We start from the raw sequence: 16,800 nt of genomic DNA on the forward strand, positions 1-16,800 counted from the left end.
GGAGGAGGCAGGGAATCTAGAGGTTGCCTGCCTGTCATTTCTCACAGGCCAGCAGGGGGAGTCCGAACGTGACCACGTCCCTCTTCCCTGGTTTAGATCGCTGTTCTGTGGGAAGCGCTGTTCTCAGCTCTCACTGGAGATGGACAGATGGACTGGGGGAAAGTTACTGACTTCCAAGGCTGGGAGTTTATGTAGCTGGCCCTTCACTAGTTCTGAACCCCTGGTGTCCGTTCTTGGTTATCTTGCCTGGGATTCCCGGGGAGGAGAGATGATGAAATTGAAGAGAGACTCCTCAGGGTGGAGTGTGCTGATAACTGCTAAGTGCAGCGCTGGGGCAAAACCAGGATTTCTGTTGTATAGCTAAACCCACTTCAAAGATGCCGACTCCAAGGCCTCTTCCTGACCCATGTCCTGACCCGCCCAAATTTTAACCAGGAAACTTAAAAAGACAGTGGATTTGCCAAACGGTTCAACTAGCATGGAGATGTTCTGGCTGTGGTATGGACTGATGAATAGGGCAGACACTATCAAAGACATCCTATTCCTCATCCCCAAAATGTGACTAGAGATGAGGGAAAGCCAAGGATATCAAAGAAATTTAGAGAACCAGCCACAAGAGGAAGTTAGGGTATATGGTGTTCGTTTGGGGGTCTCCCACGTGTTCAACCAAACATGGGAATCTCCAGATTCTTGAATGCCATGTCAGGGTGGGTCCGCAAGGTCTCAGATGTCTTCGGCTCTGCACAGGGCCAGGAGGGCCGAGTGGCAATCCCCTCTCACTGTCTCCTGCAGGTGAGGGGCTCAGGGTCAGACCAACTCGTCACCACCAACATGCTGCAAGCACTGTAACCCTCCCTACTTCGTGCCGAAAAATAGCTCATCGTCTAGACAGGACTCAACCAAAGGAAAGGTGGGGGGAGGGGAGCTGGGACACCAGGGATCCAGGTTCAGTTGAGGTGGCAGAGGCAGGTGGCTCTCTGAGTTCGAGGCCAGCCAGGGCTACACAGAGAAACTGTGTCTTGAAGAGGAGAGAGCTAAGTTTTCACCTGGAGAGAAGAATACAGAGACTTCCCAAATTTCTTCTTGTACTCAGCCCGAATGCTTAGAAGATCGATCTCGCTCCGGGAGACAAGGACTCGGGTCAGCACTTGGAAATCAGGCTCAGTTTCCTGGAAAAGAGACGGGCGGTTAGGGGTGGTCTCATTAAGGGCAGGGGGTGAATGGCATGGGTGGGGAGGGAGTGGAGGCAAGGTGGTACTGGGGGATCAGATCCAGGGCCTTGAACATGCTACTTACCACTAAGCTACATCCTCAGGCTTCTCGGGCCCTTTTTTTTGGACAGGAATTCAGTGTGTGTCTTGGACTGGCCCCAAATTCATACAGAGTACTGGGACTTAGGTATTAGCCACCCTGCTCAGCCAAGATATATTTCTATGTTTTTGTGTGTACGTCTATGTGAGTGCACAAGACGTGTACAGATGCCTGCGGAGGTGGAAGAGGGTCTTATACCCCTGGAGTTGATGTGAACTGCTGGACATGGGTGCCAGGAATCAAGTTTGGGTCCTCCGGATGAGCAAGAAACTCTTAACCACTGAGCCATCTCTCCAGCTCCAGGTTTTTGAGACTGTCTCATGTACCCTAGACTAACCGTGGACTCTAGACTGTTTGGATTTAAGGTGTGGGCCACCACGCCTGACAAGCCTTGAACTCGTGATCCTCTTGTTTTTTCTCTTCAGGTTCTGGAATTACAAGTGTAGCCCTTTTGTCTAGTCTGACTCCTAAAATAACACCTGACATTCATATCCAAGAATTCTGGTATCCAAATCTCAATACACTAAGATGTATGTTTCCTTTCACGTGTGTTCCTCATGGGCTCAGCAAGTCAGTGTTCCACTGTGAGCCACTTGTAGCCCACAGATTTGTTTTTATATCAGGAACTGAGACAGATAACCACAGGTCTTCAAAGGAATCCTGGTGTTGACTCATTCTAATGAGCCGGCCTTCTCAGTTAAGTATATAATAATCTGTTGTCAAGATGGAATCTCTGAATGACTGAGCAAGGGCGGATATAGACTGTCCTAGAACAGTCACCAATGCGGCATGATGCTGACGGCTTCTCTGTCCACCGAAATGTGGTAACTCCAACCTTTCATATATTACACTTCCTTTTTAATTTTTATTGTTTTTCAAGACAGGGTTTCCAGGACAAGCTCCAAAACCACAGAGAAACCCTGTCTCGAAAAACTAAAAAAAAAAAAAAAAAAAAAAAAAGACAGGGTTTCTCTGTGTAGTATTGGCCATTCTGGCACTTGATCTACAGGCCAGGCTGGCTTCAAACTCAGGGATCTGCCAGCCTCTGCCTCCCCAGTGGATTAAAGGCATGTGCCACCACTGCCCAGATATTTTTTTCTTTTCTTTTTTTTTTTTTTTTGGTTTTTCGAGACAGAGTTTCTCTGTGGTTTTGCAGATATTTTTGTATATATTCTCAGAGACCTAGTTCATCTAGCAAAATTATTAGATTCTGTCAAATTCAAGTCAAAGTGACCACATTTTAGATAGATAATACAGCAGACACAATTAGCCCAGGCTGTTCTGGAAGTCCTTATATAGATGCAGTTACCTTCTTTGTGCTGGGATTAATGCGTGCACCACCATGCCTGCTCACCAGCATCTACTAGAGCGCTGCAGAGATGGCAGGTAGGGCCTGGAGCAAGTTCAACCCGCCTTCTACCACCAAACTTTCCCTCAAACTTGAGGATAAATAATAGGAATAAAATCCAGCCAAGGTGGTTGGGCATGGTGGCGCACGCCTTTAATCCCAGCACTTGGGGGAGGCAGAGGCAGGCGGGTCTCTGAGTTAGGAGCCAGCCTTGTCTACATAATGTCAGAACAGCCAGGGCTACACAGAGAAACCTTGTCTGGAAAAACCAAATAAATAAATAAATCTAGCCAACTGGAGAAAGGAGGCCCGGAGTGCTCGCGACATTTACTCTTTGTTCTTCACATTCTTCACCTACTTGAACAAGGACAATGAGCAGTTGTGAAGGGCAGTTGAAACGTGAGTAACACGTCAGAGACAGCTCCAAAGTCCTGGATGCCCTGGCTGACCTGGGGTTTACAGTGCTCCTGCTTCTGCCTCCTGAGTCCTGAGATTTAGGGTTTTCACCACCATGCCTGCCAGGTACTCTTTATAGAGAGCAATGGTTCTCAACCTATGGGTTGCGACCCCTTTGGAGGTCTAAGGACCCTTTCACAGGGGTTGATTATCAGATACCCTGCATATCAGATATTTACATTATGATTCATAAAAGTAGCAAAATTACACTTGTGACATAACAACGAAATAATTTTATGGTTGGGGTCAGCACAGCATGAGGGTTGCAACATTAGGGAGGGTGAGCCACTGGGACAGTTAATACCTCCCCCTGACGACAAAACAGGCTCATCTGGTTTTGGTACATAGACAATTAAGATAGACTTAAACTTTAGTGCCTTGTGGGTAACTCATGTAGTGCTAACCAGAACTCACTCCCCTGCCCGCGACAAGGCAGTACCTGAAGGGCTTGGTGAAGTTTGTCAGCGAAGTACAGCGCTGTGTTTCTCATTATGGAAGCTAGAAGCAAAGGTGAGAGGGTAGAGAGCCATGTCTAGGGCCGCAGCTTCCCATCCCAGTAAAAATCCCTCATACATCCTGAGTAGGTACTAACCCAGGCTGAGCAGAGCCCACTGGGCATCTCCATGGAAACAGTTGCGGACAGCATCCTCTAATTCTCGCCCAGTGCATCTCCGGTACTGATCAAACACTTTGGAATGTGTAGGGAGTGGTTAGAAAGGTAAGTTGGTGTGTGGAGCTGTTACCACAGGAAGGGTGACCCCACCACTGGCTGTCACACTCATCAGTAGAGCAAGCTGGGTGGGGATAAGGAAGCTTGGGTACCTCGGATGAGGTGTTCAGGGCTGCGTTGTGTAAAGATCAGGACCCAGTGACCTGCTGTACTGGATCCTCCGGTCTGCTGGAGTGCCTAGGGAAGAGAAGGAATCAGTGAGGAGTGGGGCAGGATCACAGTTTGGAGCCTGGAAGCCATGGTTTTGATGTACCCAAAGAATCTACTGTGGTGAAGGAAATGGGACAGAGGGTGAAAAAGGATAGTGCAGAGGCAGGAGGATCTCTGCGTTGGAGGTCAGCCTGGTCTACATTAGGAGTTCTAGGAGAGACCCTGACTCAAAGAAAAATAAACAATAATAAAAAGAGGCAGGATCGCCGGGTGGTGGCAGCATATGCACTTGGGAGGCTGGAACTTAATCCTCTCTGAATTGTGGAGGCCAGCGTGGTCTACAGAGCAAGTTCCAGGACAGGCTCCAAAGCTACAGAGAAACCCTGTCTCGAAAAACAAAACAAACAAAACAGAAGATTAAGAAAGGGGCTTAGCTCAGTTGCTCTCACAAGAATCTGATCCCCACGATGAGGGCTAAGGCTTGCTTGATCCAGTGCCCGCAGGAGGAGAATCGCCAGCAGATGAGATTGGATTCTGTGAACTCGGGAGGCAGAGGCAAAGAAGGCAGCAACAGGCTTGGAGCACAGATCGGTACACAGGATCTGGGCCCAGGGACGGGGCCCAGGAGGAATCTGTATAAACACAAGTCCTTTTGCTCACCTGGACATCTTGTTCTTCCAAGTTGTAGTCAATGACTCCAGAGTAGCTCTCGCGGCCCCCCTAAGTGGAGACACTGTTCTCAGGAGGTTTCATGGAAGGGCAGTTTTGTCCAGACATCCTGCTCACAGGACAGCAGAGCTCCCTGCCCTGGCTGGTCCCCAGTCCCTTCCCTCGCAGGCCAAGCCTTACCTTGCTCAGGGCCAGAAGCAGGTCCTGCAAGATGCCATTGGTCTCGGTTCTGATATCTTCCTCAGCCTCCACCTGGAAATCTGGGGCAGAGGCAGGAGCCTTTTGACTCCTGAATTTTCCCAGGGTAGGTAGCTTTAGGACTTGTCAGGTGCCTGGCCAACTGGGCCCTAACAGTTCTCCTTCCTTTTTCCCCAAAGATTTCATGTTTTTATTTATGTGTAAGGGGGGGGTGTGTGTGCCCAGGAGGAGCCGGAGCTGCAGAGGGCTGCGAGTCGTCCATGCGGGTGCTGGGAACCAAGCTCAGGTCTCCTTGTGCTCTCAGCTGCTGAGCTGTCAACTCCAGCCCCCTGGCCACTCATCCATCTCCTCTGCAGAGTGCCTTGCTGACTGATAGTGCCCAGGATGGAAGCCATGGGCGCCATCGCAGCCACTCTGAAAACGTTCCTAGGCTGTGAGTACTGGAAGTGGCTTCATCTCCAAACCTTCCCACTGGGAATCCCTCCCATCGCTAGGCAACCAGAAGTCACTAGGGACAGGGAAGCCCAGATTATGAAGCTGGTTAGGGCCTAGCCCTCACCGGTGTTTAGGAAGCGATGTGTGAGGTAGAGTATGGAGCAGAGAGTGGGCAGGAGCGGGAAGACCAAGAGTGAAGACCGTGGAAGAGCGTGGCTAGTGCGGAAACCCCGGGCTCAATCTCTAGTCCACAAAGAAGGATGGAAAGAAGGGAGGAAGGAAGAGAAAACAAAAAGTGTCAGCCATGGAGGCCCAAGCCTGCAGGCCCAGCACTTGGGGCTGAGGCATGAAGATCATGAATTCAAAATATTTCATCCACAGGAAACTATGATGTCCCAGAACAGGGGAAAAATAGAAAGAAAGGGTGGGAAAGAAAGATGAAAACAGGCCAAGAGGGAGCGATGGAGGTCAGAGAGGGTTAAGAACACAGACCAGCATTGACTGAGAACCGCAGAGGGTTAAGAACACAGACCAGCATTGACTGAGAACCACAGAGGGTTAAGAACACAGACCAGCATTGACTGAGAACCACAGATGGTTAAGAACACAGACCAGCATTGACTGAGAACCACAGAGGATTAAGAACACAGACCAGCATTGACTGAGAACCACAGAGGGTTAAGAACACAGACCAGCATTGACTGAGAACCGCAGAGAAAGAGGGACCACGATGGGGTGAGATGAGGGTGGGGAGGCAGGGTCTGATAGGTGACGGCAGGACTTCGGGTCACCACCTGTCCCCCAGGCAGCAGCAAGGGGCTGGGAAGGTAACAAGGGGACCTCTGGGACTGTTGGCGCCTAACGTCATCTCTGGGAAATTGGCCCTAGGGCTCCAGACTAAGTTAATCATTGTTTCTCTTTCTTTAATGACCACATAGGGCTCTTTCCCCTAGGGAGACTGAGGCACTGGAGTAGTGTGGGGGTGCTGGGAGCAGAGACCTTAAGGGAATAGAATTTGGTCAGTCAGGGTCCCAGGTCTGTAAGCACCGTAGGGGTGGAGTGATTGTCGCGATACCTTCAGCTCTTGGGGATCCCTCTTCAGCTCTTGGGGACCCCTCTTCAGCTCTTGGGGACCCCTCACACAGTCTTACCATGTTTATATACTGCCAGGCACTCCTGCAGTCGGGGTGCTGCTCGGGTGGCCAGAATTTCCAAGGCTACATCTCCAGCAGAACCTGAGGCCTACAAGAGATTGTGAGACCGCTTGACAATGGGACATATCATTAGCCCAGCGAGGTGGCAGACAGGGTTGGAGAGCAGGCACCATCCCCTTCTCCACCTGGGTCACAAGAGGGTTGAGGGGCTGCTAGGCCCACTCTCTGGAGAGGTCAGTGTTAGTCAGCTGTCCTTCCTTTCTCAGTTGGTGTCCTTGTTCCCCAGACAACCCAGCAACTGCCCCTCCCCCAGTACCTTCAAGGCTGTCCTCAATTCCTGGGCATCAGACTGGGCTGCAGGCCGTAGGAGAGCCACCACAATTTTCTCCAGGTCGCCAGACAGTGCTGCCTGCAAGGACTTTAGGAGGTCCTGCATAAGTGGGCCCCAGACAGACAGACAGAGACATGGGTCCAGGAAGGCCCCAAAATCATGGCAATCTGATTTTTATCAGAGGCCTGGCCACCAAGTCCCTTATTAGCCCGGAGGATGGGGCTGGCCACGGCTGGATCTGATCCCAAGTCCTCCAGGGGTCTCCACCCTGCCTAGCTCCTGGAAAGGCAGTGGTCCCACCTGTTTGGTACGCTCTTGGAAGGCTCGAGAAATGAGCTGTCTTTGCTCTCTGCTCCGATTGGTCAGTACATCCACAATGGTGCTGTGTTCCACACCTGAACCAAGAGACAAAACCAGGCTGCAACCAGGGAGTTCACGGTTGTGAATTCCCGACCCCTCCAGGAAGAGAATTAAGAGTAGGGAAGGGAAGACCAGGCCTATGTCGTCCCTGCTTCCATTTGTTCTCAGAGAAGATGCAAAGAAAATGCCAAAAACATTCAGAGGGGCTGGAGAGATGGCCCAGAGGTTATGAACATGGACTGTTGCTGGGCGGTGGTGGCGCACGCCTTTAATCCCAGCACTCGGGAGGCAGAGGCAGGCGGATCTCTGTGAGTTTGAGGCAACCTGGTCTACAGAGCTAGTTCCAGGGCAGTTAGGGCTTTTACACAGAGAAGCCCTGTCTCAAAATAAAAAAAAAAATAAATAAAAATTAAATTAAATTTAAAAAAAGAGCATGTACTACTTTTTCAGAGGGCCCGAGTTCAGGGCTCAGCACCTGATTAGGTGGCTCCTAACCACCTGTAACTCCAGCTCCCGGGAATCCAGGATCTTCTGGCCTCCAGGGCACAGCATTCACATATGTGTATGTTGGGGGATATTTCATCACATTGTGAACCCTGAGTTAACATTTTCATTAATTAAATAAAATTAACCTTGGGTTAGGGGGCTAAGTTAGCAACTAGTTGACAGAAAGTAATCATAGAACATCAGAGGGCATCGGGGGATAGAGAGACACAGGAAGTAGTAGGGCGGGGTTTGAGTGGTAAGGCTTCTTTGGGGGGGAGGGCAGAGAGAAAGAAGGTGCTTTTGGGGATGCACCAGCAAAGAGAGAAGGTGAGCTCAGCCTCTCTGAGCTAGTTGGTTTCCACCCCAGCCTTTGAGTCTCGAGTTTTATTTATAAATAAAATAATAGTGATTTAGTTAAAGCTGCCTTTAGCGGCAATGACAGCAGAAGCCTGCCAGGCTTTGGTCCGAGTGGCCAAGCCACTGCCACTGAAGTAGGCTGGTAACTGTGGCGTAGAAACTGTTGGCTGAAACAGCAGGAGGCTAAGGTGCAGCCATTGTGCAGGGATTAAAAACATGCGTACAGACACACATGCACACCCTTTTATGGTTTGTACCAGGCTGGTCTAGAACTCACAGAGATCGCCTGCCTCTGCCTTCCAAGTGCTGGGATTAAAGGTGTGCGCCACCATCTGGCTTCTGACTCAAACCCTAATTCAGGCAAAAGTGGCCCTAGTATGGTGGTTTAAAAAAGGAAGGGAAGAAAATAAAACCATAAATGAAATAAAAATTTTTAAAAGGGTATCTGGGGCGAGGTCCATTAATTTGGCTTAAAATCCTGGATCTCCTGTTATAAGCCACGTGATCCTGGGCAAGCTTTTCAATCTCTCCCTGAGTCGTTTCCTTGTGTGTGAGAATGGAAAAAATGAGCCTGACCTCCCACGGGGGAGGTGGCAGTGGGGTCTGACACGCTGCCACGGAACTGGACACGCCAGAATCGATATCTTATCGCCAGTACTCCCAGAACATCACTAACTCCGCCTTCCTGGCTTCTTAAAAATAGTTTTTTTAAAAGCCAGGTGGTGGTAGCATATGCCTTTTAATCCCAGCATTTGGGATTGCAGAGGAAGGTAGTACTGTGAGTTCGAAGCCAGCCTGGTCTACAGAGAGAGTTCTGGGACAGCCAGGGTTACACAGAGAAACCTGTATCAAAAAAACCAAAACAAAACAAAAAAGATTTTTTTTTAAACATTTATTATTTAATATGTGTGTGGCGGCACAGAACACCAGCTGTTCTTCCAGGGGACCCTAGTTCAATTCCCAAGCACAGTTCCCTCATGGTCACTCCCAGCCATCTGAAACTCTAGTTCCAGGAGCTCTGAACCCCTCTTCTGGCCTCTGTGGGCACCAGGATTGCTTGTGCAGAAACCTACATACAGGCTAAACATACATACATATAAAATAAAATAATAAATAATAAATTTGTAAAAGAGAGAGAGAAAGAGAAAGGCAGACCTGCAGCGGGGCTCTTGCCTGTAATTCCAGCACCTAGGAAACTGCTACAGGAGGATGACCGCAAGTTTGAAGCCATCCTGAGATAGAGGTGAGACCCTGTTATGTGTGGTATGCACACTGTCAATCCCAACACTTGGGAAGCAGATGCAGATGGATGTGATTTGAAGGCCAGCCTGGTCTCCATAGTGAGCTCCAGGCTAGTTGGTGTTACAAATGAGACCCTATCTCAAAAGAAAATTAAAAAATTAACAGTGAAAGGCAGCCCTTAAACACCAAGGGCAGAAGCTTACCTTGCCCTGTAATGGCCTTCAGCAGCTTCTGAACATCCTTGTCCACACTGAAGCTCAAGAAAGTCCTGAGGGTGCCCAGAGTCCCCCAAGCTGCTGCCTGCAATAGCATGAGAAGGTAGCATCATGAGGGGGAGCCTGCCTCCTCCTCCCATCTTCTTCATTTATTGTGGGTGCATGGGAGGTCAGAGGACAATCTGAGGCCTCCTAAGGATGTTATCTGCTTCCATGGGGTCCTGGGGACCAAACTCGGGTCATCAAGGCGTTCACCCCACTGAGCTATCTCTACTTTTCTCTTCCCCAACATCTCCTGGCCCCTGAGAGGACACGTTAAACTTGATTGTTGGGGCTGGATTTTGTGGCTCAGTGGTAGAGCACTGATTGGTCAAGTGTAAGGCAAGAGCAATCACCAGCACTGCGGAATACATACATGCATTTCTGAGGTCCCAACAGCCCGTACCTTGTTGGCAAGACCCAGCGAGCTGAGGATCTCCTGGGTCAGGGATGCTCCGATTGGTCCACTGCTTACAGACATGGTTCAGCTGGCTTCCCTGTGGAAGGAAATGGGAGTTAGCTGAGGGGATCTTCCCGCTTGGTCCTGTGGATGGCCTCCCATCTGGGACCGGGACTCTCAATCCATCCCTTTCCTTTGTTGCAGAAATAAATGAATGAATATCAGAATATCGAACTTCTTTGTGAGCAGGTGTAAGGATGGAAGATCAGGGCAACAGGAAGCGTCTACCTTCTCCCTTCCTTTCCGAAGCCAGTACTGGCTGGGGAGGTTGCTGGAACCAGCGCTTACTAACGGTTTCCCACCCCCCAAGACCCCTGAACCCTCAGTCTGAGATGGTGCCCCCTTCTGAAGGTCAGGTCCCTCCCTTCCCTGGCCTGGATTCTCCGACTGCTGAGGTGAGGTGGCAATAATGATGGACACGGGGGGGGGGTGAAGAGGGGGAGACAGCTCCTGGTCAGCTCCCCACAGGTGAGCTCCAACCCCTACCTGTAGAGCTGCTTCCTGCCTGCTGCCCTTCCCCCCAGGTGGGGTCTTTAGGTCAGCAGGTGGAATCTGGGCTGTTGTCTCTGTCCGTGTAGGAACATGGGTACCTGGGCATAGACTAGACACTCCAGGAGCACACCACTCCTCCCTCAACCAGTAAGTTCTCCCTCCCCCAGATAAGGGCTCAGTTCCAGGACTTACCCAGAAGGAGCTGGAGGTGAGGTGGGTGTTGTGGCCTGGTGGCTTGCCTGTGTGGGCACCAGCTCCCGGGTAGCCTGCTGGTGGAGAGGAGGAGTGAGGAGCCCAGACCGAGCAGCCAGTCAGATGACCTCTCTTGCAGACCAGCCCAGCTGTTGTCTCTGACATGGCCCCTCCCAGACGTGGGAGAGGACCAGGCTGTACAGGGTCTACCAGCAAACACCTCCCTGCCTAGCATCTCTCCTCCCAGGAACTGGCCCTTAACCCACGCAAGTGAACTCCACTCAGCTTCTCAGCTCAGCGGAGGACACAGGAGGCTTTGTGCCTTGCTTTCCCTACGGGGCCAGGCTGGGACCACAGAAACCTAGCCTCTTGAGTCTTGCTTCTAACCTGGCTCTACCACTGGCTCCAGCTCCCTGGGGGTAAGGGGAGGGGGGGTTAAGGGGAATGTAGGTCAGGCAGGCTCCAGGCTGATTTCAAGGTTGATAGAGAAAAACCTGTTGGGACACATACCATCAGGGCACCCCAGCCTGCACCCCACAGGGGGTCCCAGCCCAGAAGTTCCTGTGATTATGCCTTCGGAAAGCTAGCCAGCACGGGTGGGGAGGCAAGGGAATTGTTTATATCTGTGAGTAAGGAAGGGCGCACAGGTAATCAGGTGCGGGCAGATCCAAAGTCAAGAGAGAAAAACGCGGAGGGTGTTCCCTGCAGACCGGCACCGTGGGAGAACCGTGCTCCCAAAGGCAGCCAGCAGATGGAGGAGGATCCCAGGGCCCGGATTTCAGCTTCCTCCTGTTGCCTTTTAGCTGCCAGTGTTCCCTGGCTGTTTAGGCTTTAGGGTGATGCAATCCCAGGGTGCTACCTGAGGTAGGCACACAGCGGCAGGCGCTCAGACCCTCGGAGCCTCGGGGACCCTAAGCGGTTAAACCTCGGGGCTGACCCCTTGAGGCTTGGGCCAGGAATGGTCCTCGTTGATCTCCCAGAACCCCGGAAAGAGAGGGCCACAACATAGTCACTGCTATTCCACACAGAGAACAAGCTTGGGGACTCCGGTAATGAAGTTCCATTATGGCGGTCATATGCTGGCTTTGGTCCTCACTCAAGTGGAGAACATACTCCAATTTTAGAGTCAGAGTCAATCTCTTTTTCGTTTGTTTGCTTTTTAAAAAGATTTATTTATTATGTATAGTGGTCTGCCTGCGTGTATGCCTGCACACCAGAAGAGGGCGCCAGATCTCATTCATTATAAATGGTTGTGAGCCACTGTGTGGTTACTGGGAGTTAAACGCAGGACCTCTTAACCTCTGAGCCATCTCTCCAGCCAGCACAGTCAATCTCTAAGTTTTATTTTATTTGCTTATTATTTATTTTGTTTTTTGAGACAGGGTCTCTCTACATAGTCTGGGCTGTCCTGAAACTCACTATATAGACCAAGCCTGGCCCCTGCCTGCTCAGTGATGGGATTAAAGGTGTGTGTCACCAGCCCAGCAACCCAGCAATCTCCAATTTTAAAATTATTTATTTATTGGTTTGTTTGTCTGGTTTGTTTGTTTGTTTGTTTTAAGACAGGGTTTCTCTGTATAGCCCTGGCTGTCCTGGAACTCACCTTGTAGACTAAGCCGGTCTTAAATTCACAGAGCTCCACCTACCTCTGACTCCTGAGTGCTGGGATTAAAGGCATGCGCCGCCCCATTCCTGGATCCTTAGGATTCTCTTTATTGCGCCCCTGCCCAGCCTGTGTGGAGCTGAGGGGAAGCCCAGGGGAGCAGGCCTCTCCTCTAGCAAGTGAGTTCCAAGGTCAGGTCGCTCCCCTCCGCTTTTGTTTCTGCTTGTTTCAGGGAAGGCGCAGGGTTGTTTTTTTTTTTTTTTTTTTTTTTTTTGTATAGGCCAAGCTGGCCTTGAGCTCACAATTCTCCTGCCTCAGCTTCAAGTGCTGAGATTTCCAGGTGTGAGCCATCACCCCCAGTCTGCCACTTGTTATGGTCTGTAATCTGAGCTAGACACTTCATAATCCCTAAATGGGAGGGACAGGAGAAACTGTAGGGCAGAGGAGGAGAAGTTGTTGTGTCTGAGAACAGGTTCCTTGGGAGGAATAAACGAGGCAATCTGTGTAAGTATAAAATCACCTTGTAAAGTATGGGTGTTAGATTAAATAAATAAAAATATACCACTTCCAGTTAAATTAGTTCAGATAAACAATGAATGATTTGTTGGCAAAAGTATGACCCAAATATTTAATGTGATTATTTATACTGACAAGTTATTTATTGTTTATCTGAAATTCTACTCTAATGGGATAGCCTGTGCTCTACCTAACCCCCCCCTCAAAATAGGGCTTAATCTCTACACTGTGGCTAAATTGAAAGCTGCAGGTCTAGACCCCCCCAGAGACAGAATTCTGACTTCGCCTACGCCTACGATGCTGGACAGGTGCCTGACAGTCCCTGCTATTTCCTTTTTCTCGGAACGAAGCCTGGGGGCAGGCTGTAGAGCTGGCTCAGCAGATAAAAGCACTGGCTGCTCTTGAAGAGGATTAGGGTTCAATATCCAGCACCCACAGGGCAGTTTAGGATTGTCTGTAACCCCAGTTCTGGGGGACCCCATACCCCCTTCTTGCCTCTTTGGGTTCTGCGAGTACATGGTGCACAGCTATATATGTAGTTGAAACACTCATACATATAAAATAAAAAAAAATAGTGTTTTCGTTTTTTTTAAAGACAGGGTCTTTCTATGTAGTCCTAGCTTTCCTGGAACTAGCTTTCCTGGAACTTGCTATGCAGACCAGGCTGGCCTCAAACTCACAGAGATCCTCCTGCCTCTGCCTCACACATGCTGAGATTAAAGGTGTGCACTATTGCCACTTGACTAAATAACTCTTTAAAAACAAAACCAGGCTGGATAAGAAGCCGAGTCCCTGGTTCCAACCCCAGCATTGAAAAATACAAAACCTCTCTCATATACACAGAAACAAGAGACTGGAGAGAGCCGGCTTAGCAGTTAAGAAGACTTGCTTCTCTTGCAAAGGACCTGGGTTCGGTCCCTGGCACCCACATGGTGGTCTATAATCATCCCTAACTCCAGCGCCAGGAGAGTCGATGCCTTCTTCTGGCCTCTACAGGCACCAAGCACACGTGGTGCGCTCACAGACATGCAGGTGGAACACTCATACACATAAAATAAATCTTTAAAAAAGAGTTTTTAGCCGGGCGGTGGTGGCGCACGCCTTTAATCCCAGCACTCGGGAGGCAGAGACAGGCGGATCTCTGTGAGTTCGAGACTAGCCTGGTCTACAAGAGCTAGTTCCAGGACAGACTCCAAAACCACAGAGAAACCCTGTCTCAAAAAACCAAAAAAAAAAAAAAAAAAAAGAGTTTTTATGTTATAGATTACTGTGAGAATTAGATAATATATATTGAGATGGAGGTGTAGGTCAGCCGCAGAGCCATTGCCTCTCAAGGATGAGGCCCAGGTTCGATCCTAGCAAATACATATAAAATCCTGAGAAAAGTGCTGGTCACGGAGCACTAAGTATGCATGTCAAATGCTAACATATGGCAACAAGTACTGTTACAATCTTATTTATACTAGTAACAGTTGCTTCTTTCTGTAAAATCCAATCCTGGCAGGCTTAAGTTCTTTCCTGCCATTCCCCAGGAGTGCCACAAGAGGGCACCAGCAACCACTGAGAGTATTCTTAATAAATCACCCAGGGTCACTTGCTGCCCCTTGCTCCACCTGAGCCAAGCAATGGGCTCTCGTAATCCACTTGTCAGAAGAACAGCTTCTTGAGAACACTGGGTTCTGGGCAGACTTGGTGGCAGCTAAGGTAAGGAGCCCCAGCGAGATAACTACTCACGACAGGCAGATGGGGTGACCACACGGCCCGCCTTCTGACTCTTCAGAATCGATTCTGGCTACAAGTCATGGTGAAAGGGAGGGAGGGTAAGGGCGCCTGTTTGCCCTGGCCAACGCTTCCCAAGGGACTCCCGGCCAGAACCTGCGAGTTGAACTCTAAATTCGTGGATGTCACACAGAAACCCAGTCACACATGGCCGAAGCACAGCCTTCCTGCGAGTGTGCAGGCTGTCTGTGCTGCATCCACAGCGGTTCTGCTGAAACTCGGGGGGGGGGGATTTCAGAGAGGATTCACCCTGTACCTTCATTACAGACTTGAGGAGGGCAGGGACTTCCCACACCCAGGGAGTTCCAGAGTCCAGGTATCTCATTGCCTCTGCTTTTTCGACTATTGATGAGGAATAGGTGACTTGGGTGTCCCTTAGTGGAACAGTAGGGCATAGCAGTGCTGCCCAGTGCCTCAACTTCCGACTCATGAGCATTTCTTTACACTCCCTGCCCCCATTTTGCTTTTCTTTTTTCTTCTTTTAGGAACCCCCCCCATATTTATTACCTGTCTGTATGTCTGTCTTGTGTACACGTGTGGCCTGTGTGCGCCACAACATGCCTGTAGAAGTTAGATGATAACTGTAGGAGTTATTCTGTCCTACCATGTGGCTCTTCGGACGTCCATTCAGATCACGAGGCTTGGCAGCTCTTCTTGCCTTTAACCATGAGGCCTTTACACCAGTCCCCATGTACCAGCACTGTTTGACTCTGTACTCAGGTGTGCTTCTGTGAGCTTGTGTGTGTGTGTGTTATATGATATATATATATATATATATATATATATATACAATGTATAAAAATACAAAAATACACATAACACACTAAATGGGGGTTTAGTGTTATATGTTATATATATATATATGCAATGTATAAAAATACAAAAATACATATAACACACACATACACACACACACAATGGGGTTTTAGCTCTGGCTGTTCCAGAACTTTCTATGTTATACCTCTGCTAGGATTGATAGTGTGTCACTATGATGGGCAGGATTCTGTGTTCTATAGGCCGGCTGCAGTTAGAAAGATCTTTTTGTCATTAGGGTCCATGTTATCTGTCTTCCCAGAAGCCTGTCAGATACCTAAACCCTGGCCCCATAGCCTTTTGACTGCCTTGGGACACCTCAGCAGCCTATTCAGAGGAAGTGAGTCACTGCAAGCAGGGCACACTTGGGGCATTGTGGGCATGGCAATGCCATCTGAGGGCGGGGGACATGCTGGAAAGGCGTGGTGATTCTAATCTCCTGGTCCACCCAGGGGAGGGGTGTGGGGACATCATCCTGGTGCTGCTGGCCGAGGCCAAGTTTCTCTTCTTTCCCCTTCTCTTTGTCTGCCTTCTTATCTCCATTTCTCAGGCTCTCATTATCCGGCTTTTGCCCACAAAGCTCCCCACTGTTTTTCCCCTTTCCTTCTCTCTTTCTTTCCTTTAAACTTCACTTCACTTATGCAGAGGAACCATTTGGAAAGTATGGGGGAGCTGAGCGTGATAGTTCATACCTGCAAATCTAAAACTCAGGAGAATTGGCTTTGAGTTTGAAACCAGGCGTGGCTACATAGTGAGCTACTTAATATCTCAAAAAAAAAAAAATCTGGGGGACTGGAGAGTTGGCTCAGGGATTAAGAGGACTTGTTGCTTTTGCAGAGGACCTGGGTTCAGTTCCCAGTACCCACATGATGACTCACAACACCAATTTACACACACACACATAAAATATAAAACACACTTTTCTAACCTTCAAGGGCACTGTATGCACATGGTACACAGACATGCATGCAGGCAAAACAACATTACACATAGAATAAAAAAATAGTCTGGTGGGGACCAGAGGAAAGCAAGGTATTAAAAAACAAAAACCAAAACCAACCAAACAAAACCCCAAGAAAAGAAGTCATAAACTGAAAGAAGAGGGACAGACCCTCTATCGGTGTGGCTGGGCTCAAGAGGGCTAGCTGGGCCCAGATAGCAGTCACAAGAACTCTCTTGGAAAAACGGCGAGGCTGTGTGGCAGAAGATTCTGGCAAGAGCACTGAAGGAAGAGCAGAGCGCGGGGACCCCGCAGAGTGCAGAGGACAGTCACGCTCTTGTGGTGTATAATCCGTGCTGGGGTTTCCCCGCAGCAAGCAAGTGGACGGTTGGATGTCATCTAAGGCCTCTTTACACCCACCCCAAGATACAGAAGCCGACTCCCAAGGGAGAGTCGTGCGGCCACACCTCTGTCTATGGCAACTGGAAAGTACTGGTGCTTGGCTGTATACACTGTGAAGCAAG

General features: G+C 49.5%; 1 protein-coding gene across 1 annotated transcript; it reads right to left on the reverse strand.

Annotated features, from left to right (window-relative positions):
• Positions 1–438: 438 nt before the first annotated feature.
• On the reverse strand, positions 439–10,687 carry Anxa9 (annexin A9). Its single transcript, XM_057793814.1, has 13 exons — positions 10,626–10,687; positions 9,888–9,978; positions 9,431–9,527; positions 7,083–7,177; positions 6,768–6,881; positions 6,449–6,539; positions 4,845–4,924; positions 4,656–4,715; positions 3,938–4,022; positions 3,708–3,803; positions 3,555–3,613; positions 1,047–1,169; positions 439–786 (listed from the first exon to the last, which is right to left on the reverse strand). The coding sequence occupies exons 2-13, from the start codon at positions 9,960–9,962 to the stop codon at positions 724–726; spliced, it is 1,038 nt and encodes a 345-aa protein (XP_057649797.1). The 5' UTR covers positions 9,963–9,978; positions 10,626–10,687; the 3' UTR covers positions 439–723.
• Positions 10,688–16,800: the final 6,113 nt, after the last annotated feature.

The sequence above is a fragment of the Chionomys nivalis genome, chromosome 18, assembly GCF_950005125.1.
Source record: "Chionomys nivalis chromosome 18, mChiNiv1.1, whole genome shotgun sequence".
Taxonomy (NCBI): Eukaryota; Metazoa; Chordata; class Mammalia; order Rodentia; family Cricetidae; genus Chionomys; species Chionomys nivalis.